This window comes from Tribolium castaneum, chromosome 2 (assembly GCF_031307605.1).
Source record: "Tribolium castaneum strain GA2 chromosome 2, icTriCast1.1, whole genome shotgun sequence".
Taxonomy (NCBI): Eukaryota; Metazoa; Arthropoda; class Insecta; order Coleoptera; family Tenebrionidae; genus Tribolium; species Tribolium castaneum.
Genome location: NC_087395.1, coordinates 14943596 through 14966065, shown reverse-complemented (window position 1 = coordinate 14966065; position 22470 = coordinate 14943596). Strand labels below are relative to the sequence as shown.

Below are 22470 nucleotides of genomic sequence, written 5' to 3'. Positions count from 1 at the left end.
TAAAGTATGAAATTTGAAACAATTGACCTATGCATAGGTGATTTAACAAAAGTTAAATAAAATGACTTGCTAGTAACAAACCTAATACACGTTCCAAAATATTTAAGTCCGATTTTACGAAACCTAAATCGGACACTTTTATTTAGGAACAGAGGTGGTAATACTTTTTTTTAGATACAGTATTTAATCATCGGTATTTTTTCTTTTAATTTGTCTCTTTATTTTAACAAGAAATACTGAAGTTTTGGTTTTGTATTTGCATTTATTATTTTTAATCTCCAATTAAATTTATTTCATAAATAAATTTTGACACTAAATGAATGAATAAATGAATGAATATATGGACTTACCTTGTGTACAATTGAAAAAAAGCTCTGTTCCGGCGTATAAATTTTAATTATAGATTGGTATAATTTTTGTAATGATGGATTTATTGTTATAATTTTTTAAATTTAGTAATGATACAGTTTTCAAATAAAAAAATACTGTACAATTTTTTCGGACAATAAATTATATTTGGTACAAAATATATCATCTCATACGTTATTTATTGAAAACGGCTTGGATTTGATCGAAGCTTTTCCCCTTCGTCTCAAAAATAAAGAAAAACGTAATCACAGCAAACACCGAGCAGCACCCAGCAAAGAGCCAGAACGATCCTGCCATGCCTACAGCATCCGACAACGGATTAAAAAACAGCGTCAGGAGGCAACCAAGACACCAGAAAATCGTGGTCAATAGAAGTGTTGCTTTCGCCAAAACTTTCGGCGGCAAAAGCTCAGACGACATCGGCCAGGCAAAAGTTCCAATCCCGAATTTATAAAATAACATAAAACCGACCAGTGACGTGATTGGTAACCAGCCTAGGGCTGAGACGTCTTGTCCGCCATTCTGTAAATAAAAATAAAGTCCTAACACAACTTCGAAAAAAGCTGAGCCGCTGGCGCTAATCAGCAGGAGAGTTCGTCTCCCTAATCTGTCACAAAGTAGAGTTGAAACGGATGAAGACAGCAACTGCACGATCGAGATAATAATTGGGCAAATTTCTGGAGGAACTGAACTTTGAGTGGCGTTGAATATGACTTGCATGTAACTATAAAAGACGTTTATGCCCGAAAGTTGCGTGAAAATCACTAAAGAGGAAGCGCAGAAAAATGCTTTGATCGAACCTCGGGTTTTGAAGATATCCAAAAATGAACCTTCCTCTTTCGATTCCAATTGTGATTTAATTTGGGCAATAAGTTCGTCAATTTTGTTATCAGGCAATCGTCGGAGATAATAGAGTGATTTGAAAGCCTCCGCTTCTTGTCTCTTCTGTATCAAATGGTATGGCGATTCAGGGGCAAAGTAGCAAAAAATCGGGAAATAAACAACACATATCCCGACCAGAATCAAATTATACAGCATTATGGAAACAAAAGGCCCCACACTGTACGTGAACACAATGCCCAACACCAGCAAGAGTCCGGACGAAGACATTAAAATTCCCCGATTTGCGTCTTCTGCGATTTCAGTGTTGTACACGTGACAAGCGTAAAACAGGCCTCCGCAAGCCGAACCCATCAAAATTCTTGCAATGTATAAAATTTCGATAAGTGGAGTGAAAGCTGCAGTTAGGAACGCTACAAGGAAGAGAGTCATCACCAAAATATTGGTGAACTTCCGACCGATTTTCTGTGTCACAAGCCCGACTAAAACGGCCCCAAAAACAGCCCCAAACGACGACAAAGAGCCGACCCACGATATTTCAATTTTTGTTATCACCCGACCAAGGGGATTTTGATCCCAGTCGTCTGTTAACAATTTTGGGATTATAGGGGAAGACCATGCTGAGGAGCAGCCAGTCATGAAAGCTGCGATGTTTGCTAGAAATATTTGTAAGAGTTTGTTAGTTATACATAAATTGTTACTTTACCTGACATTGCTGATAAATAGACATATTTGCTGCCTTGAAATAAATTTCGAGTCTGCATTGTTGGCCGGCTTTATTCTTTTGATAAGAGGCGAGTCTGGGTTTATAATAATAGACAGATTAAATTTTATTATTCATCTCGTGATTGTAGTAAAATGTGATTTCAATTTTTTGACTTACTCTTGGTTTTTTCATTTGTCTGGTGCAACAACACACTCATTTTGATAAGCAAAACTTATGAGTTTTCCAGGGACATGTTGAGTTATAAATATGTACATATTGGGGCTTATGTTTAAAAAATAAGACTGTTGGTGGTTTCCTTGAAATTTCGCAAGCCACTGTCACGGCGCAACAAATTAATTAAATGATACAAACGAAAACGAGTTAAATAAAAATTTTTCCTACTATCTCGATTTATGTTTATAAACAATGACAATATAAATAAAAATACTAAATATAATAAAAATATCAATCAATAGTAGACGTAAAATAAGTAATTACAGTAATAAAGGTTGGTTAACAAAAAGCGAATTAAAATTCAATACATGATAAAATAAATTCGAATTAAGTTGCGACCTGTTTGTTTTTAAAAGAAGTTTTTGGGTTCTGGAAGCTACAAATAGCAACTGTAGTTTATTATAAAGTAAAGAAAAGTTATCTGCTCACAGATAATGTCAATTTTTCTTTACGTGTATAATAGTTTTCTCTTGAAAGCTGATACATAGAATCATGCTAATGTTACAGGCGGATATTTAGTTGACTTTCTTAGATTTTTTTACAATGCACCTGTAAGATAAAACGTCGTATATCACACGTGATCGAAATTTCATTATAAAGCTCGTGAGAAGTGTCCCACTCGCATACAATGATGCATTTCTATCACTTATAATATTATATACTAATATCTTACAGGTGCAGATTTTTAGGTACATTATAACATTGTTTTCGGTGAGAGAAATCAAATTTCGCTCACAAGAGAGATAAAGCTGTCAGTTCTACTCACGAGTGAGTAAATCTGGAGAAAATTGGGGACAACAATGACTGTTTATTTCATAACTATAGCAATACAGGTCACTACGAGAACTATGCTAATGTTACAGACGGATATTTACCTGAATTTTTTGGATTTCTTTACTATGCACTTGTAAGATAAACGTCGTATATCACACGTGATTGAAATGCCATTATAAAGCTCGTGAGAAGTGTCTCACTCGTGCGCAATCGCACTCGTAAATCATAATTCTCACTCGCATATAGTGATGCATTTCTATCACTTATAATATAATATATTATTATCTTACAGGTGCAGTTTTTTAGGTACATTAAACCATTGTTTTAGGGTGAGAGAAATCAAATTTCTCTCACAAGTGAGGTAAAGCTGACAGTTCTACTCACAAGTTAGTAAATCTGGGAAAATTGGGGAAAATAATGAGACTGTTTACACAGGTCACTACGAAAATTGATACATAGAATTATGCTAATGTTACAGGCGGATATTTACTTGAACTTTTTGGATTTTTTTTACAATGCATCTGTAAGATAAAACGTCGTATATCACTCGTGATCGAAATGCCATAATATACATTTTTTTTCTTGGAAAATTTAAACGGGAACTACTTTATTTCCAACGTGTTACAATTATTTTTCGAGGATTATTTGTATTTCTTGGAAACTTTTACCTCTGGTTTCTGGTACAAAGAAAAGTGTGAATAAACCTGCCAACAGACAGAAACCTGAAAACAACCAAAATGTTCCTTCTTTACCGAAAACATTGTTCAGGTCGTTGAAAAACTTCGTAACAATGAAACTACTGAACCTACAAGTGAAAGACACTAGCGATATCCCAAAGGACTTAACGTTTGGTGAAAATAGCTCAGAACTGACTGTCCAAGGCAAAGGAATAAATCCCAAATTAATGGACACGATGTATAAGACCAGACTTAAAATCGGTAGCCAGGAGAAAGAAGTGACGTCGTAGTGAACGGTGTCTTTCATGTAAAAAAAAGTGCCGAGAATTGCCAATGCTACCATCATCCCAAAAGCTGAAATCATGAGAAATAGCTTGCGACCTAACCGATCTGCGACAAATGGGATAATAAAACTGGTGGAAAATAAGACTAGTCCGATAATTAACGCGGAAATTTCGGCCGAAATGTTGGACCCTGTGGTTTCAAAAATGAGTTGAGTGTAAAACAAAATCGCACTAATCCCAGATAATTGCTGGAAAGTCATCAAAGTCACTGAAATTGCTAGAGCTTTCCGATTGGCTTTAGTCTTGAATAAATCCCCAAAACTCCCTTTCTTCTCCTGATTCATTGAAGACTGGATGTGGATAATTTCTTTACTGACCATACTTCGGCTCCTTCCTCTCAATTTCATCAAACTTTCTTCAGCTTTGTTAATCATATTCTTGTTAATCAAGTAGTACGGCGTTTCTGGCGCTACTGTTGCAAACAGGACAAAGAAAAGCAACGGTACGCACGCTAGCGTGAGATTAAACGCTAGAATCGACATGTAGGGACCCAAAACATACGGAATCAAGTTTCCAAAAGTCCAGAATACGTTTAGTGTCACTGATAACATGCCCCTGTTTGAGTCTTCTGCAATTTCCGAAATGTACACAGAGAGGACTGTGTTGGCGCCACCGAGGGCTATTCCTGCCAAAAACCGGGCGAAATAGTACCAGTAGATGTGCGGTACTAGGGCTAGAATCCCGTTGGAAATTATGTAAGGGACTGATATACACAAAAGCGATATTTTTCGACCCAGTTTTTCCGAGAGGAAACTAAAAGGGAAAGGTCCGATGACAGCACCAATGTTGATTAGTGAGCCAATCCAGGATTCTTCATCGGGGGTTATGGGGCGATCTAACGGGTTTATGTTTGAGTCGTTTGAGTAGAGTTTGGGGAGGATTGGAGAAGTCCATGTCATAGTAATATCGCCACATATTGCCAAAATGTCGACTAAAATAAATTAGAGTATTGTATTTTTTTTTCATCGATTACGTACCAGTAAGGACAGTGAGAAATGTGTAGGTACAAAATTTATACATTGTTGAGGTGCTCTTTCATGTTATTTAATAAAGTTTTTTAATAATTATTAATAGAGCCTTTGTATAAATTATCTTTATATGTAGAATTAAAACGATTTATGACGTGCGTCTTGTGTTATTCAAAATTAGAGAACACAATTAAAATTTTAAGTAAATAGTTATAGTAGGTAATTGTGTTATTCTAGCTATTTAGATGTCGAGGCCAACATTCACTTTATATTCAGTTTGTTTATATTTGTTTGTCCAAAAAATGCGTAATCTTCTTCACGAAAGTAAAATAATATCTATTGTAAAATAAAGTTTAGCTCGACAAGACATAATATTTAAGTAAGTAGGTATCTAATAATAGGTACCACTCAATTTATGTAGAACATTTTTTTGCGTAACTTTTCTTATTAAAGTTATTTGTAAATTTGTAAATAAAACAAGTGAGTAAATTAAGGCGAAACAGTACGATGATGGTCCAGCGATCCAATTTAAACCAGTTTAAAAAATAGTAAAACAATTGGGACAACACAGTGATAAGATTTATAAACTAAGTACTAGATAATTTAGAAAATTACAAAAATAGTTCTTAATTAATATTGAGTATGTAGGTTACACACTGTTAAAAAATGGTTGTTTATCAAGTCACCTATGGAATTTGAACGTAATGTGCCGACTGTCGCTTAATCGAAATTGTGAATGCCTTTAAAGTGACAATCAGTCAAAATAATACAAAAAGGTTTTGAATTCAAAAATGAGAGAAAACACAACTTACACAAGTAATCGAAAGATTTGACAGAGGTGACAGTTCGCAGAAATTCCATAGTCAACTTGAAGAACAACCATTTTTAAACACACTGTATATCATATTTTTAAGGAGAAAACTTTTCGTGGAATGGGAACCAACTGATCACAAATTAAAAAAAAATCATGAACGAATGAAGAGGTAAATGTAGGTTTTTTATTATATTATTACAGATAAAAAACAGCATAAGTACACTGAGCATATATACTTTTATTCCAAAGTTGGAAGAGTGCGGTCTTTAAGGTCATTAATTTGCTAGGAAGTTATTTGAAAACTACTTGAAACTTTTAATTTAGTGACAAACGAAAAATAATTTATTTTATAAAAAAAATTGAATTATAATTATTTTATTATGCAAACTATCGATTTATTTTTTTATACGATAGATCTTACAATAAGGAACATTTTAAGAAATGTTTTAATTTGTGTACAGATTGTTCTAAAATAAAATAGTCAACTAAGATCTGTTTTTTAATAAAAATCCCAAATTTTTGTTACATTTTTGAAATTGCAACTAAATTATCAGCCTGCTACAATTTTATTACATCATTTTATTTTTTGTTATAAGCTTTTTGTCGATATAGGGTTTGTGGGGTCTACTTTCTAAATGAAGATCTAGGTCTTTTTGGGTTAGATCGCGTTAATTTTAAAGATAAGGTCGACGTTTCGCTTGCTCTTGTAAGGGGCATTTTCAGGACAAAGGAGAAGAGAAAAAATAAGAGAGAAAAAAGGTAAAAAAGCTACTTTGAGCCTTTTGCAAAATAAAAAATATTGATGTTTCTTTTTGGGAAAAAATAATCAAGTAGGCCGTTGTCATAAACTTGATAAACACTTCCATACCATTCTGAAAAGAATATCTTTCAACAAGTTGTAAATTTTTATAAAAATTATAATAGAAAGAGTGGTTCATCACAAAAGGAACATTTTTATATTAGAATGTGCTTTATTGTAATACCTATCGTATAAAAAACAAATCGATAGGTTGCTTAGAAATAAAGCTTGCACGCAGCCCTAGGTCACCTTGAATAATATAAATAATAATACATAAATAAATACTTTATAATATTAATAACTAATAATACTTAATAGTAAATAACTGTAATCAATTCATAATTCATAATTATCTAATCAGTCATGACGAGTCCAATTAATAACCAGGCTTACACATTTTTGCAAAATTTATTAGCAAAATAGAAATTATGACAAATAAATATTTACAATACATTATCACAAATTTATTTTAATTTTTCATTTCCTGAATTTTATTAATTTTAAAACTTATGGTTTTTGGTTCGTTTTGACCAATTTTTCGGATTTTTCCGCTTGACTTGACAAAAACAATGGCAGTATCTCAAATTCCTATACAGATTTTCAACTACCTGCTCAAAATCTCATTAATTTCCTGCAAACTTTTGCCCTTCGTCTCAAAAATAAAAAAGTACACAAACAAGTCAAACAAAATACAGAACCCCGAAAACAGCCAAAACGAGCCCGCACTTCCGACCGCTTCGTTCAAAGCCGCGAAATACTGGGTCAGGACCCAGCCAACAAACCAATAAATACACGTTATCAACAAAGTGGCTTTCGAGATCACGTTCGAGGGCAAAAGCTCGGACATGAGGGCCCAAGGCAGCGAGCCCATCCCACAATTATAAAACATCATAAAAACCACGAGAGTGACAACCGGCAACCAGCCAATGTCCGAAACGTCCTGCCCGCTATTTTGCATGTAGAAATAGGCCCCTAGGACGATTTCCGACAGCGCCGCCCCTGTTATGCTTATCAGGAGCAAAGTCCTGCGCCCCGCCTTGTCACTAAGCAGGGGAGAAATGGTCGAAAAAATCATCTGCACTGCTGCGACAATAATCGAGCTAATCTCCGCCGGGATGTCGCTCCCAGTCGAGTCAAAAATACTCTGCATGTAGGAGAAAATCACGTTGATTCCACTAAACTGCTGGAAAGTTGTCAGAGCAATGCTGAAGATCAGAGCTTTGGTGCTTGCCCGTGTTTTGAAAATTCCCAAAAAAGAACCGTGTGTCATCGTTTGCAGATAAGCTTTGATCTGGTTTAGTTCCTCCTCGAGTTGTTTAAGCGGACGGCGCCTGAGATAATACAACGATTTCAAAGCTTCCCTGTCTTGGTTTACGCTAACAAGCCAGTAGGGGGTTTCGGGGGCGATGTACCAGAACAACACGATGTAAAAAAGCGTGATAGACGCGAGAATTAAGTTAAAAGTCATGATGGAAACAAACGGGCCAACGCAGTACGGGAACAGCAGCCCCACCACGATAAAAAACCCCACAGACGCCGTCAGCAGCCCCCGATTTGCGTCTTCGGCGATCTCAACAACGTAAATAATCGCGACACAGAACATTCCGCCGATTCCCACGCCCATGAGGACGCGGGCGAGGTAGAACAGGGCGATGGTTTGGGCGAACGCTGCCACTAGAAAGGCCACCAGGAACGGCACTGCCACTGTCACAGCGACCGTTTTCCGGCCAACCCGCCACACGAGGCTGCCCCAGAGCAAGGGGGCCACGATGCCGCCCATCGAGAGCAAGGACCCAATCCAGGAGGCTTCGTCCGGCGAGATCAGGCGCCCAAGTGGCGTTTCGTCGAGGTGTTGCTGGAGTTTTGGTAGCACAGGGGACGACCACGACGAGGCCGTTCCAACAATGAAGGCCAAGATGTTGACTGAAATTTGGCGAGTTTGAGAGGGAAGTGTAAGGTGGGTGTTTACCGGAAGCTGCAGCCACGTATGAGTACTTGCCCCCTTTGAAGAAACCCATGCTGGAGCACTGGCTGGGATTCTATCAATGATGCGAGGTGATCAAACATTTGGTTCTTAAATGGATGATTAGGTGCTTCTTTATTTTGTCTGATAAGATAGAATAAGGTAATCCGTGTCAATGTTTAATCTTTTTATGTAATATTGTGGAAAGGGGATTACTTAAGGGGTCAAGGGTATATTTTGACTGGATTTAAGCCAAATGTTAAAAAATGTTATTGCAGAAAATTAGAAAATTCATCGACGTTGCATTTTGCACTTAAACTTTGATCCACTTTTGTGCAAATAATAGGCATATAAAAAATTATCACGCACTTGAGATAAAATTTGTTTGTCCAAACAAACATTTTTGTAAAATAAATGTGTCACATAAAAACAAATTATCTGAAGTCAAAATGAATTCCTGATACTGTTAATTCTGACAATGCTGAGTGAATTAAGAAATATAAAATAATCAAAAATGATGAATTATGCGAGTTAAAAATTGCACAATAAAGAGATCGGTTTATAATTTCAAAAACTTCAAAAAAAATTTTCAATTTGGTTTAACTAACTCTCTATTGATTAATGAAAAACAAATATTCTTGAGTGAATGTTTAAGAAAGTTGTTTTATGGTTTATTGTAGTTTTTTTTTGCATAACAAATCATCTCAAGGGAAGAGTGATAAACTGATAAAGGAAATTTAATGGAAATTATTGATCAATTTAATACATAAAATAAACGCTTGTATGGTAGCGCTCAGCTCCGTTTGCGTGTGCGTCATCTGACATTTCTGTCACTACGTTTACATAGCAGGGGCATAGCGGTGACAAACTATCAAATATTTTTTGAGGTTAGGAAGTGTTTAAATTATGAGTTGTTACAAAAAATACATATTCACAAAACAAGAACTAATAAACGCAGAATCAAAAACCTAACGAAACGCAAATCACAAAACACAATAAACGAACAGAAAATACTTGCGATTAACACCGATAACACTTTCGACAACCATGCGATGACGTCTATAATTTACTGTCAATGTCAGTTTGACAAATTCGTGACACTTGATGGTGTTGTCGAAGTGCATATGTAAATTAATGTTCAAGGATACCACCCTTAGATACCCCTTCGTTGTTTAAATTTGCATTGTTTTTGATAATTTTTTTACAGCTTTGTGTTGGTAATGAAAAAATGAAATTGATGACGCACACGCAAACCGAGCTGACCGCCACTATACCTATATTATTATAGCTGTTGCATGTTGTTTAAATAAAAAGGCAGTTACACATTAAGGAGATGACAATTTATTACTTTCGAAATTTATCTAAAATATCTTTATTATCATGATCAAAAAAAAATAGAATGACACCAAGTTTTCCACTTTCAAAATATGTACGTAAAAATGAACCAGCGGTGTCTCCAAAGAAATAAAAAGACGCTCTTCCGTTAATTCAAATAATAAATAATAATAAATATCTTAACAAATATCAACTAAATCTCAATTTTTATTCGTTCTTAACTTCCAACAGAAAAAAATTACAACAGTTTTATGCAGGATTACGTACGTAGACATTATATTCTTTCCTGATATTTTTTTGAAGAGAAAATTCAACAAATAACAAAAATGGTAAATTTTTATGTGTAAAAATATAATTTATGTAAATACCTAATGGAAAATGTATTAAAAAAATGTTTTTTTTTAATCGGTACAGTACATTACTTATAAAATAGCTTCTTCTTAATATCTAGTTTTATTTTCCACATTGCATAAACCAGTTGACTACTAATTTCCTTATTTAGTCAGTAGCTAAACAAAAAATATACTAAAAATACTACTGTTGCTAAACGTGGAAAACCACTAATATGGTTTTTATCAATTGTTATTTTATTTAATATAATATTTTTTTCCAACTATTTATATTTTGTTAGTTAGAGAGATATAGAAACAAGTTGCTACAGTAAAGATTTTATTTTTAACTATTTTTAAAATTGAACATAGGATTAATAATATTAATGTGATGTTCAGTAAAATAAAAACTCCAGTGTGTGTAAAAAGTGGTAGTATTATACAGGGTGTTAGGAAATGGCTTAGTAATAATTCGTATGTGAATTTGTGAAAATCAGACGAGTTTGACTCTTATATATCATTTTCCCAAAGAGAGCGTACTTTCTTCAGAAATTGAAATAGAAGAATAACACAGTGGACCAGGAAGTTAATTTACCTCTGCTGTTTTGTTAATAATATTAAAATTTATGCAACAATATTATATTAAATATTGATTTTTATAATTCTAGTTCAACGGTTGTCAAAATTTGAGACTTTAATTTCAAAACGATTTTTTGGGAAAACTATGCATTTTGGATTTATATAAATTTTACATGATCGCTTTATCTTGCCATTTTGTAGAATGTTTTGTAGAGGGTTTTTTAAAATTTTTATTGATTTTTGAGATTTATTAAGATGTACTGAGATTTTTTTCAACACATTTTATAACAAAGTACAGTAAACGTTTAAAAAAAGATGAAGAAAACAAAACAAAACAAAAAGAATATTAAAGAATCCGCATAACAGTAAACTGCCGCAGTTTACTGGAATTGTCAATAGTTGGTTGTAGCTTTCTATTGTACTTTTAACTTTTCCAATGACTGTCAAACGCATATTTAAAAACATATTTTATAGAGAAACTCTTAAAGATGCCAAGAAGTAAATTTTACTGTACCATAAAAACACCAAAAAATTAGTGTTGGAAAAATGATATTCTGGTAAAACGTTAATATAAAAAAAATTAGACTTATTTGAAAAAAAAACAATAAGTTTTGGAATAAGACGATGGCTACTAATTAGTGAAATGTGCTTTGAAACTTACTTTTATTGCTACTGAAGTAAAGTTTTAAGACTTTTGTTCGTTCCATGTACTTCAAACACAAGATACAGAGGAAAACCAGTCATTTTACCTGATATATGGCTATTCAAATGAGCATTATCTGACCAAAAAATTATGTAAAGTAACAATTACAATTACAAACCAGTACCGCTATATCATGCATGAGTGGAATACCACTTGCTGATACATAATAAGTTATAGTTAAATAACTTCCTGCAGTATTATTTATTCCTATTAAACGTTCGTTTAATTTTCATTTCTCGTTGCTTGCACACGTAATAAGCGAAGAAGTAACTACAGTATATCGAAAAATCTTGCACATTTGTCAACAAACAACAAACTGCGATTAATAAAATCCGAGCAAATTACTTTTTAAAAGCTTTTATTTAACTTGCTTTGTTGTCTGTCTGTCTGTTTCATATTTTTGGAGCAAAATTTGAAAGGGTTCCCATTGTCGCAGTAAATTGAAATTTTGCATACTTACTTAATCTGCGTGACAATGCAATACTATGTGGTTGAATATCCCCTAAACGGGTTAAATGCAATAAATAAAAAATACTAAAAAAATGTTTTTTTAGAGAAAAGCTTTTATTTAAAATATACACTAAAAAGTAAAAAATAGTGTTTTATTATCAGAGGAGAATATTTTTGCTTACAAATTAGGATTTTAAAATTTATAAAAGCTTTTGGAACGGTTTTATCTGAAATTTTTTATTAAATTTATTTCGTACTAAAAATACAAAAATATTTATTTGGCTTATTTATGCATTCAAAATGGCTTGAATCTCGTTCAGACTCTTCCCCTTCGTCTCAAACATGAAAAAATAAACAAACAGTTCAAACAACACACAAATCCCCCCAAATATCCAGAAGGACCCAGCCATCCCTATCTCGTGCGACAACGAACCGAAATACTTTGTCAGAAAAAATCCAACAAGCCAGTAAAAACTCGTAACCACAACGGACGCCTTCGATATGATATTTAGGGGCAAAAGCTCGCCCATAACGGCCCACGGAATCGCCCCCAAGCCGAAATTATAAAACGCGATAAACGCAACTAGTGATAAGATAGGCAGCCAGTTAATACCCGACACATCATCTCCACTCTTTTGCAAATAAAAATAAACGCCCAGCACGACTTCGCAAGCAATCGCCCCCGCAAGGGCGACCAAAAGCAACACTTTCTTGCCCACTGTGTCCAAAAACGGGGGCGAAATTGTGGAAACCACAAACTGGACAGCGCCCACAATTATCGAACACACCTCCGGAGCGATGTCACTCCCAGCTTCGTGAAAAATGTTCTCGGTGAAGTACAGAATGACGGTGACTCCGGAAAACTGCTGCGCAGTTGTTAAGACCAAACTGTACACAAAAGCTTTGGTCGTTCCTCTTGTGCGAAAAATTTCGCAAAATGACGTTGGTTTTAACTGTTTGACGTGATTTTTTATCCCTTCCAACTCCGACCGGACCTCAGTTTCCGGTTTTTGTCTCAAGTAGATTAGAGACTTGAACGCTTCATCCTCCTGGCTTACGCTGCACAAATAGTACGGGGTTTCCGGTGCCACGAGCCAAAAAACCGGCACGTAGATGACACAGAAAGCCGCAAGGATTAAGTTAAAAGTCCTTATGGGCACATAGGGGCCCACACTGTACGAGAAAAGCAAGCCCAGCATTATGGCACTTGTGGTGGTGGCTTGGAGGGCGCCCCGATTTTTCGCTTCGACACTTTCTACCACGAAAATCGGGAGAATGCAAAACATTCCTCCGACTCCGAAGCCCATCAAAATTCGGCTGACGTAGTAGAGGTAGACTGAATCGGCGAAAGCCGCCAGTAAATAGGCTATCAAGTAAGGGATTGAAAGCAGCGTCACTGTTATTTTTCGTCCTGTTGATTGGACTAAATAGCCGAAAATAAACGGGCCGAAGATTCCACCCATGGCGGCCAGTGAGCCAATCCAGGACTCCTCCTCGTCGGTTATTCCTTGTCCTAGAGGATTCTTACTGATGCCTTTATTTTCCAAAATAGGGATTACGGGTGATGACCAGGCTACGGATGTCCCGGTGATAAATGCGATAATGTCGGCTAAAATTTATGCTTGAAATGCGGGATTGATTGGGGGGTTTACCTGCGAAGATGACGAGGTAGACATGGTTGATTCGGTGGAGGAAGGCCATTTCGGTGCTAATTTATTGCGGAGTTGTTTTAGTTACTGTTACTGAGTGCTAGAAATTTTATTAGTTTTGTTACCGATAATTAAACAGTATGGGTCTGATTGAGAAGTGGAAGCAATCAGTCATTCTTGAGTCATTTTATCGTGTCATTCTTTTTATCGTGACTGTACACGTTATCTTATACACGACGCGACGCTCTTTTGGTAGTTTTGAGCGTTTTAGATCAAGCAAAAATAAAAAGCAAAATTAAATTAATAGCGTAAACGATAGAGAATTAAATATGCTACAGCTTAATTCTTTGATATTGTATAATTTTTTTTCTGGCAGTCACCATTATAAAAAATTAAAAAAAATATACATGTAGAAAATACACTCTTACAACTTGTTTTTTTTTTAATTTTTTTTTTCATGGCCATACCTTAATTTAGAACAATATAAAAGCATTAAATTGTAGACAAGTTAACTTTTTGTCGTTTAAGATTTAAGTTATTAATTTCTTTTTTTACTCGACTAAAATATTTATTTTTGAGTAGGCCTGTAAGACTTGAGAACTGTATGTGAACCGTGTGTGAATAGTGCCTAATAACTTATACAAATTTTGTTTTAATAATGTCTCTACACTTATTCAAAAAATCCATAAAGACAAAATGTCTCGATGTCATAAAAATTACAACACCAAGAATGATTAAAATTTGGACGATTTGAATTGAGCGGTGAGGAAGTTTTCAACGCTTAAGCTCTTTTACCAGCAAGTGTTGGTTTTCTAAGTTTTGGCTTTTCTAACAATTTTTTTTATTTCTTCTTGGTGTTGCAATTTTAATGACATTTAGTGTATAAATTATTAATTAACTCGAACATCCGTTATGTAATCTTAAAATTGTACTTCTGTTAGTTGCATTTTACACAATTATTTTTTTTTAAATAAGATTGATAAAATGGTAAAATAGTTAAAACCTTAAATTACATCAGCTATTATTTGTATGAAGTGCATGAATAATTTATTACAGCTAATTTTAAGAGAAAATGCGACGTTGGCGTTTTTATAGTTTTGAAACAGTTGATACATAAAGCATTAGTTGATCTACAAGTAATTTTCTTTCTTACTTTTGTACTTACTTTTTGGCCCATTTGTTTTACAAAAACAACGTAGATGTGTTAAAACTGTACATTTATCGACAACTGATGTTAAAAACAGTAATGAGTAGGAAATTTTTCACCTTATAGTATAACGATGACCTGTTTTATTAATACATTCAGGTAGAACAATAGGTACTTAATTTTTAAAAGTGGTAAATTTAACTTTGCTGAAATAAAATTTACAACGAATTGTGATAAATTGGTGTTAAAAAAGTATGCAGTATTAAATACGAACTAAAATGTTATTTACTAATTATAGCTTATTTAATTTTTGTAATTTGATCAACAGTTTTACTGAAGTTTCGTGTTGATTACTTGATTGACTGTTACTCTCTCGGCTGATGAAACAAAAAAAAATTTCCGAGTAAAGTAGACATAGAGGTCACCACTTTCATAATTCGAACAATAAATAAAATTTTAGTTATTTTTTAAATTTAAAGAACTAAGTAGTGAAGAAATTATAACAGAAATTTTGCCACCTGTAGTTAACTTACGTTCAAGAACGACAACTTGGAGAACTTTTTTGCAGCCAATTTTGTATTTTTTAACTACCCTTTAGTGAAATATACCACGAACCTACGTTTTAAGCTAATAAAAGCGCCAATTTAGCTTGTTGTTTTAGGTGACATTGCGCTTACATCAGACTTTGTCCAAATCACAAAACTTCGTCTTTTTTGGTTTGATTTGTGCCAATTTAAAAATTTCGTTGAATAAAAATTTGGGCCCATACTGGTAGTTTAGTAATTTTGGATTCGTTATAAATTTATTTGGCTCAAGAAATTCACACAATAACTTGCTCCTTTCAAGTTTGCTTACGTTTATCAATTACCTTTCACACTCTAAACAAGACATTGAAAATTTTGCTGACAAGTCAGAAACAATAATCTGCCTTGTTGGTATTTCGTTTGGAAAATTCCATTAACCGAAATGTTCTTATTGTTTTTTCAAGCACTGATAACAAACATATTTCATTTTTTTATAAATAATGACATGACTTCAAAAATTTTTATCCCACACAAAGATTCATAAGATAATCACTAATCAATAGAGATAGTACCTGTCGTAACACCGAATTTTTCTGCCACCTACTTGCAAATTAGTTGGTCAATAAAAACACAAAACTATAAAAAATATATTTATTTTTCAACTTATTCATAAGTAAATATGTACAATAAATATTATCAACAACAAAATTCCCAACAATGGAATCAGCTCACGATTCTAGAATATCCTGAATCTCCTGCAAGTTCTTCCCTTTCGTCTCAATGACAAAAACCAGAGTAAAGAAGAAGGCAACGCCACAAAACCCAGCAAACAGCCAAAACAGCGGTCCCATGCCCATGGCATCAGCAATCGAGGTGAAAAACTTCGTGATCAGGAACCCAATGACCCAGCAACACGTGGCCGTCAGGGAGGACGCCACCGACTTGACATTCGCCGGGAACAGCTCGCCCATCATGGCCCACGGCAGCGGCCCGAACCCGCAGTTGTACGTGATGATGTACACCATGAGGGACACCACAGGCAGCCACGAGATCGCCTCCACATCGTCCCCATTGTTCAACATGTAGAAGTAAAGCCCCAGCGGGACCTCGGCTATCAGCATCCCGATGGCGGAAAAGTACAGCAGGATCTTCCTCCCAAGCCGCTCCACCAACATGGGTGTGACAAAACTGGTCAAAAACTGCACCACTCCAATGATAATGGACGCCACTTCCGAGTCCAGACTACTCCCAGAGGCTTGGAAAATCGGCTGTGCGTAAAACAGCACCACGTTGATGCCCGACAGCTGCTGGAGGACGACCAGAAGGACCGAGATCGTGAGGGCCTTGACCAGGCCCCTGGAGGCGAACAGGTCGCCAATGCTCCCTTCCTTGCTCTTCTCAATCGAGAGCTTAATGTCGGCCAGTTCGGCGTCGGTTTTCGTGCCAGGGGCCCGGATTTTCTCGAGCGATTTGGACGCGGCCTCGTGGTTGTCTCGGGAGACGTGGTAGTGGGGGCTCTCGGGCGCCATGAGGAAGAACAGGACGAGGTAGACGCACGGGATGACGGCTAGGATTATGTTGAAGGCCATTATGGACACGTACGGGCCCACGCAGTAGGAGAAAAGAAGTCCCGAGGTGATGAAGATGTTCATGACAGAGCCCAAAGTGCCCCGATTTTTGTCTTCGGCGATTTCCCCGATGTACATGGGGAAGACGGTGAAGACGCCGCCCACCGCCAGGCCCGTCAGCACTCTGGCGAAGTAGAAGAGACCGACAACTTCGGCGAAAGCCAGCGTCAGGAAGGACACAATGTAGGGAACCGCCAGGGACATGAGGGTGACTTTCCGGCCCAGCTTATCGGCCAGGAACCCGAAGAGGAACGGCCCGAAAATCGCCCCCAGAGGCATCAGAGAGCCGATCCACGAGTTCTCATCAGAGTCGATTCTTCGCCCGAATGGGATGTTGCCCACGTCGGTGTCGTTCAGCTTCGGAAGGGTTGGACTGGACCAGGCGATGGCGGTCCCCGTCACAAACGAAAGTAAGTTGCCTGGAAGAGTCCGGTCAGTTTTGGAATTCCGGAAATTTTGACTCACCCGAAAGGGCCGAGAAGTACACCTGGTCGAACATGGTGTCAAGTGTCACTCTTGCCACGAACTGAGGGACTCCCAGTCATCTCCCTTTTGTAAAGCAACACCACAATCGCAGATAAAGAGATACTGAAATCACCGCACTTAAAGTTTTCCCTCGCACTTAATGATAGATAAGAAAACTATTAAACATGATCGCGCGGTTATTGATTTTTGTTTACAACTGGGCACGTTTGTTATTGGATCCTCTGGCAATAGTTCGAAGGAACGCTGATTTGATTGGAGCGATAGTGCTGCGAATCTGATTTTGGCCAGCTAAACACGTTCTGTGGCATTGGAAAATTATTATCAACAATAAGATTAGAGGTGAAGGACGGGACGGGCACCGACTTTGCACAAATTTGCCTCTAGAGCGAGACGAATAATCAAAAATTGGGCTATTTCTGGGCCGATAAATTTTATTTGCTGGCAAAGGCCACCGAATTCCCAGTGGAAATTTTTGATTGTTAATTATGATTATCGCATTAACAAATTACACAAATATTTTCGTTTCTATGATTGATGGCATCGAGTTTACACTCCGAGTTATTTTATTTGCTGAAGTGAGACGGCGGGATCGTGGACACTGCGTGTGTAATCGTGATTTCCCAAAATTTTCCAGCCTATTGTGGAAAATGTAAAAATTGTGTGTCTTATCTTTGAAATATCTAATATTAAGACGGTTTTTTTAAACGCCACTTCGTGTAATCGTGATTTCGAGAAATTTTGAGCAAAATGTAAAGCCTATTGTGAGAAATTAAAAATTATGTTGCGCTATCTTTGGAAAAATGTTGCCAATGACATTTGAACTTTAAGTGGTGCAGGTGCTCAAACAAGCTATTCTTCTAAAATATTAGTTTGTGAATTTCACGTGAACATTTATCGAAGTACTTGTGTATTTAATCAGTTTTTACAAGTATTAAGGTGGCGGGGTCGTGCTGATTACTGGTATAAACTGGTAGCAAATTTTGAAAAACTTGCAACATTGATATTTAGTAGAAGTGAATATTGATCAGTTTGGAGATTTATTCATAGAATTACAAGTAAACTATACAACTACGAGTTTTTTAGTAATTCATGTTAAATATGTAATTACAAGTATAAAAACACAATTTTAAATACTGTAGCGTTGTCCATATTAAAAAATTTACTTCACTAACGAGACTGTTTTAATTTATTTTAAGTTATTTTTTGTTTACATTTTGGAAATCATTTGGTCCAGTAAAAATACAGTAAAACCTTCATTATTATCCGAATTAATTAGGTACTTTTTGCAAAAAGTTCTCGGGATTATCGATTGGTCGTAACTATTATGAAAACAACTTTTTTTAATAAGAAATCAATAATAAATAACTCGAAAAATGTTAATAATATATAAAAACATACAAGGTGAATCTGCTAAAAATATATTTCAAAAACTAATAATCATAGAGAATGCAGTGTATTAAATACTTTATATTTTATTTTTCCTTATGCATTATAATTTTATAAGAATTTTTTTACAATTTTTTATAATCAAAATTGATTTTACGAGTGGATTTATAAACCACGAGTGATAATAAGTATCCACGAGGTGGAATAAATAAACCGATTTAGTCGAAGACGAGCTGAATACAACATTTTATTTTGAGGATTGCCAAACAATAATTGTCAAACCTTTCTTACACAAAAAAAACCGTAAAAATTAACAGTGTCAAAGAATAAATTATTATTGCTTATGTCGTTTTAGAACAAGCGATGTGAATAATTAAGTAAAAATTAAAAATTTAAATAAACGTAATTCTGAAGCTGGCATCAATGTTATTAAGATTTTTGTGCTCAAACCATCATTTAAGCATCGTTGTAATTTGAGATTAGCTTTACGTTTATTGTGAATGTATTTTAATTCGGAATAAAATAGTAATCAAAAAGCAATGTTTTTCTGTAAACGGACCAATTAATCATAAATTTATGTTTTGATATTTTAAATTTCAATAATTTTTAATTAGAAAAATTCATAAAAAAATTACAAGCAATATTGTTAGTTTTCTGTGTACCTAATTTAGCATTTACTATTAAATACTTTACTCTTTTCTTTACGCATGTAATTTTTTTCGGAAAAATTTTTCTACATCTCTTTATAGTAAATATTAGATAAAGTAGTTAAAATATGAATATTTATAAAATATGGTCAGAATAATGTTACCTCTAGTCTGATGCTAAAACAGTAAAAGATGGTTAGATATTTTCTACAAAAACTTGTAAAAAATGTTTCTAGTTATTTTGAAACTTAATTTTTATTTAGGTCGTATGTAATTAACGTAGTTATTTTTCTACGTATTGTTTGTTCAAAACAACATTAAAGCATCGTTTGTTTTAGGATGTCTTGAGGATATAAATAATAATAAATAAATAATAATAGAATAAAGAGAAAATAAATAATAACAATAAACAGTTTTTGCCCATTGTTGTATTTTTTGTTTTTTAGAAAAAATACACGTTTCAACTCTCTTGAACATTTTTTTGGCTTAAGTTATTAAGATTAAATATTATAAAATTTTTAAACTACATTGATTTAATCAATTTTTCCCTACTTTCTTTTAATTTTTATTCGTCTATTATTTTTTGAAATCAGTGACAAAACGCTTTTAAACATTTTTTTACGGTAAATTTTCCGTATTTCTTGATTCTTTATCTTGCTGAAAATGGGTCTAACCATGTAACTGGTTACATTGCCACCTGTAGTTAACTTACGTTCAAGAAAGACAACTTGGAGAACTTTTTTGCAGCTAATTTTGTAATTTTTAACTATCCTTTAGTGAAATATACCAAGAACCTACGTTTTAAGCTAATAAAAGCGCTAATTTAGCTTGTTGTTTTATGTGATATTGCGCTTACATCAGACTTTGTCCAAATCACAAAACTTCGTCCTTTTTGGTTTGATTTGTACCAATTTAAAAATTTCGTTAAATAAAAATTTGGACCTATACTGGTAGTTTAGTAATTTGGCTCAAGAAATTCACACAATAACTTGCTCCTTTCATGTTTACTTACGTTTATCAATTACCTTTCGCACTCTAAATAAGACATTGAAAATTTTGCTGACAAGTCAGAAACAATAATCTGCCTTGTTAGTATTTCGTTTGGAAAATTCCATTAACCGAAATGTTCTTAGTGTTTTTTCAAGCACTGATAACAAACAGATTTCATTTTTTTATAAATAATGACATGAATTCAAAAATTTTTATCCCACACAAAGATTCATAAGATAATCATTAATCAATAGAGATAGTACCTGTCGTAACACCGAATTTTTCTGCCACCTATTTGCAAATTAGTTGGTCAATAAAAACACAAAACTATAAAAAATGTATTTATTTTTCAACTTATTCATAAGTAAATATGTACAATAAATATTATCAAAAACAAAATTCCAACAATGGAATCAGCTCACGACTCTAGAATATCCTGAATCTCCTGCAAGTTCTTCCCTTTCGTCTCAATGACAAAAAGCAGGGTAAAGAAGAAGGCAACGCCACAAAACCCAGCAAACAGCCAAAACAGCGGTCCCATGCCCATGGCATCAGCAATCGAGGTGAAAAACTTCGTGATCAGGAACCCAATGACGCAGCCACACGTGGCCGTCAGGGAGGACGCCACCGACTTGACACTCGCCGGGAACAGCTCGCCCATCATGGCCCACGGCAGCGGCCCGAACCCGCAGTTGTACGTGATGATGTACACCATGAGGGACACCACAGGCAGCCACGAGATCGCCTCCACATCGTCCCCATTGTTCAACATGTAGAAGTAAAGCCCTAGCGGGACCTCAGCTATCAGCATCCCGATGGCGGAAAAGTACAGCAGGATCTTCCTTCCGAGCCGCTCCACCAACATGGGTGTGACAAAGCTGGTCAAAAACTGCACCACTCCAATGATAATGGACGCTACTTCCGAGTCCAGACTACTCCCAGAGGCTTGGAAAATCGGCTGTGCGTAAAACAGCACCACGTTGATGCCCGACAGCTGCTGGAGGACGATCAGAAGGACCGAGATCGTGAGGGCCTTGACCAGGCCCCTGGAGGCGAACAGGTCGCCAACGCTCCCTTCCTTGCTCTTCTCAATCGAGAGCTTGATGTCGGCCAGTTCGGCGTCGGTTTTCGTGCCAGGGGCCCGGATTTTCTCGAGCGATTTGGAGGCGGCCTCGTGGTTGTCTCGGGAGACGTGGTAGTGGGGGCTCTCGGGCGCCAGGAGGAAGAACAGGACGAGGTAGACGCACGGGATGACGGCTAGGATTATGTTGAAGGCCATTATAGACACGTACGGGCCCACGCAGTAGGAGAAAAGAAGTCCCGAGGTGATGAAGATGTTCATGACAGAGCCCAAAGTGCCCCGATTTTTGTTTTCGGCGATTTCCCCGATGTACATGGGGAAGACGGTGAAGACGCCGCCCACCGCCAGGCCCGTCAGCACTCTGGCGAAGTAGAAGAGACTGACAACTTCGGCGAAAGCCAGAGTCAGGAAGGACACAATGTAGGGAACCGCCAGGGACATGAGGGTGACTTTCCGGCCCAGCTTATCGGCCAGGAACCCGAAGAGGAACGGCCCGAAAATCGCCCCCAGAGGCATCAGAGAGCCGATCCACGAGTTCTCATCAGAGTCGATTCTTCGCCCGAATGGGATGTTGCCCACGTCGGTGTCGTTCAGCTTCGGAAGGGTTGGACTGGACCAGGCGATGGCGGTCCCCGTCACAAACGAAAGTAAGTTGCCTGGAAGAGTCCGGTCAGTTTTGGAATTCCGGAAATTTTGACTCACCCGAAAGGGCCGAGAAGTACACCTGGTCGAACATGGTGTCAAGTGTCACTCTTGCCACGAACTGAGGGACTCCCAGTCATCTCCCTTTTGTAAAGCAACACCACAATCGCAGATAAAGAGATACTGAAATCACCGCACTTAAAGTTTTCCCTCGCACTTATTGATATAAAAGATATTGATATAAAAGATGGTTAAATATTTTATGTAAAAATTTGTCAAAAAATTGTTTCTAGTTGTTTTGAAATTGAATTTTTATTTAGGTCGTATGTACCTAATTAACGTAATAATTTTTTTACGTATTGTTTGTTCATAACAACATTTAAGCATCGTTTGTTCTAGGATGACA

General features: G+C 36.0%; 6 protein-coding genes across 10 annotated transcripts; all 6 read right to left on the bottom strand.

The window, feature by feature from the left end:
- Positions 1-413: 413 nt before the first annotated feature.
- Positions 414-3259, bottom strand: LOC655545 (facilitated trehalose transporter Tret1). 2 transcript variants are annotated; one of them, XM_015983056.2, is made up of 3 exons: positions 2093-3259; positions 1916-2009; positions 414-1865 (listed from the first exon to the last, which is right to left on the bottom strand). In XM_015983056.2, exons 2-3 carry the CDS (start codon positions 1971-1973, stop codon positions 544-546), a joined length of 1380 nt encoding a protein of 459 aa, XP_015838542.1. In that variant the 5' UTR covers positions 1974-2009; positions 2093-3259; the 3' UTR covers positions 414-543. The 2 variants fall into 2 exon arrangements, with proteins under 2 accessions (XP_015838542.1, XP_064210777.1); XM_064354707.1 differs by having other exon boundaries at positions 1916-3259.
- Positions 3260-3384: 125 nt separating this feature from the next.
- On the bottom strand, positions 3385-5076 carry LOC107397410 (facilitated trehalose transporter Tret1-2 homolog). The gene is made up of 2 exons (XM_015983061.2): positions 4922-5076; positions 3385-4875 (listed from the first exon to the last, which is right to left on the bottom strand). The coding sequence occupies exons 1-2, from the start codon at positions 4962-4964 to the stop codon at positions 3551-3553; spliced, it is 1368 nt and encodes a 455-aa protein (XP_015838547.1). The 5' UTR covers positions 4965-5076; the 3' UTR covers positions 3385-3550.
- A 1838-nt stretch (positions 5077-6914) lies between these two features.
- LOC655701 (facilitated trehalose transporter Tret1) lies at positions 6915-11497 on the bottom strand. Of its 3 annotated transcripts, none has more exons than XM_015983060.2 (3): positions 11393-11497; positions 8495-8564; positions 6915-8448 (listed from the first exon to the last, which is right to left on the bottom strand). In XM_015983060.2, the coding sequence occupies exons 2-3, from the start codon at positions 8541-8543 to the stop codon at positions 7130-7132; spliced, it is 1368 nt and encodes a 455-aa protein (XP_015838546.1). In that variant the 5' UTR covers positions 8544-8564; positions 11393-11497; the 3' UTR covers positions 6915-7129. The 3 variants fall into 3 exon arrangements, with proteins under 3 accessions (XP_015838546.1, XP_015838545.1, XP_008197334.1); XM_015983059.2 differs by having other exon boundaries at positions 8495-8632; positions 11393-11487; XM_008199112.3 differs by lacking the exon at positions 11393-11497 and having other exon boundaries at positions 8495-8718.
- Positions 11498-12114: 617 nt separating this feature from the next.
- On the bottom strand, positions 12115-14830 carry LOC655791 (facilitated trehalose transporter Tret1). Of its 2 annotated transcripts, none has more exons than XM_962352.4 (3): positions 14699-14830; positions 13537-13633; positions 12115-13493 (listed from the first exon to the last, which is right to left on the bottom strand). In XM_962352.4, the coding sequence occupies exons 2-3, from the start codon at positions 13583-13585 to the stop codon at positions 12172-12174; spliced, it is 1371 nt and encodes a 456-aa protein (XP_967445.2). In that variant the 5' UTR covers positions 13586-13633; positions 14699-14830; the 3' UTR covers positions 12115-12171. The 2 variants fall into 2 exon arrangements, with proteins under 2 accessions (XP_967445.2, XP_015838544.2); XM_015983058.2 differs by having other exon boundaries at positions 12115-13457.
- Positions 14831-15841: 1011 nt separating this feature from the next.
- On the bottom strand, positions 15842-17661 carry LOC657769 (facilitated trehalose transporter Tret1). The gene is made up of 2 exons (XM_015984740.2): positions 17298-17661; positions 15842-17251 (listed from the first exon to the last, which is right to left on the bottom strand). The coding sequence occupies exons 1-2, from the start codon at positions 17329-17331 to the stop codon at positions 15933-15935; spliced, it is 1353 nt and encodes a 450-aa protein (XP_015840226.2). The 5' UTR covers positions 17332-17661; the 3' UTR covers positions 15842-15932.
- A 3008-nt stretch (positions 17662-20669) lies between these two features.
- LOC657849 (facilitated trehalose transporter Tret1) lies at positions 20670-22291 on the bottom strand. The gene is made up of 2 exons (XM_964284.5): positions 22125-22291; positions 20670-22078 (listed from the first exon to the last, which is right to left on the bottom strand). Exons 1-2 carry the CDS (start codon positions 22156-22158, stop codon positions 20760-20762), a joined length of 1353 nt encoding a protein of 450 aa, XP_969377.1. The 5' UTR covers positions 22159-22291; the 3' UTR covers positions 20670-20759.
- Positions 22292-22470: the final 179 nt, after the last annotated feature.

Bases quoted from the DNA above. Each gene is read 5' to 3' on its own strand.
- LOC655545 (XM_064354707.1), bottom strand. From the start codon at position 1,973: ATGCAGACTCGAAATTTATTTCAAGGCAGCAAATATGTCTATTTATCA. The intron at 1,866-1,915 runs GTAAAGTAACAA...AAATATTTCTAG, and splicing joins CTATTTATCAGCAATGTCAG to CAAACATCGCAGCTTTCATG.
- LOC107397410 (XM_015983061.2), bottom strand. From the start codon at position 4,964: ATGTATAAATTTTGTACCTACACATTTCTCACTGTCCTTACTG. The intron at 4,876-4,921 runs GTACGTAATCGA...AATTTATTTTAG, and splicing joins ATTTCTCACTGTCCTTACTG to TCGACATTTTGGCAATATGT.
- LOC655701 (XM_015983060.2), bottom strand. From the start codon at position 8,543: ATGGGTTTCTTCAAAGGGGGCAAGTACTCATACGTGGCTGCAGCTTCC. The intron at 8,449-8,494 runs GTAAACACCCAC...GCCAAATTTCAG, and splicing joins ATACGTGGCTGCAGCTTCCG to TCAACATCTTGGCCTTCATT.
- LOC655791 (XM_962352.4), bottom strand. From the start codon at position 13,585: ATGGCCTTCCTCCACCGAATCAACCATGTCTACCTCGTCATCTTCGCA. The intron at 13,494-13,536 runs GTAAACCCCCCA...CATAAATTTTAG, and splicing joins CTACCTCGTCATCTTCGCAG to CCGACATTATCGCATTTATC.
- LOC657769 (XM_015984740.2), bottom strand. From the start codon at position 17,331: ATGTTCGACCAGGTGTACTTCTCGGCCCTTTCGG. The intron at 17,252-17,297 runs GTGAGTCAAAAT...GGACTCTTCCAG, and splicing joins GTACTTCTCGGCCCTTTCGG to GCAACTTACTTTCGTTTGTG.
- LOC657849 (XM_964284.5), bottom strand. From the start codon at position 22,158: ATGTTCGACCAGGTGTACTTCTCGGCCCTTTCGG. The intron at 22,079-22,124 runs GTGAGTCAAAAT...GGACTCTTCCAG, and splicing joins GTACTTCTCGGCCCTTTCGG to GCAACTTACTTTCGTTTGTG.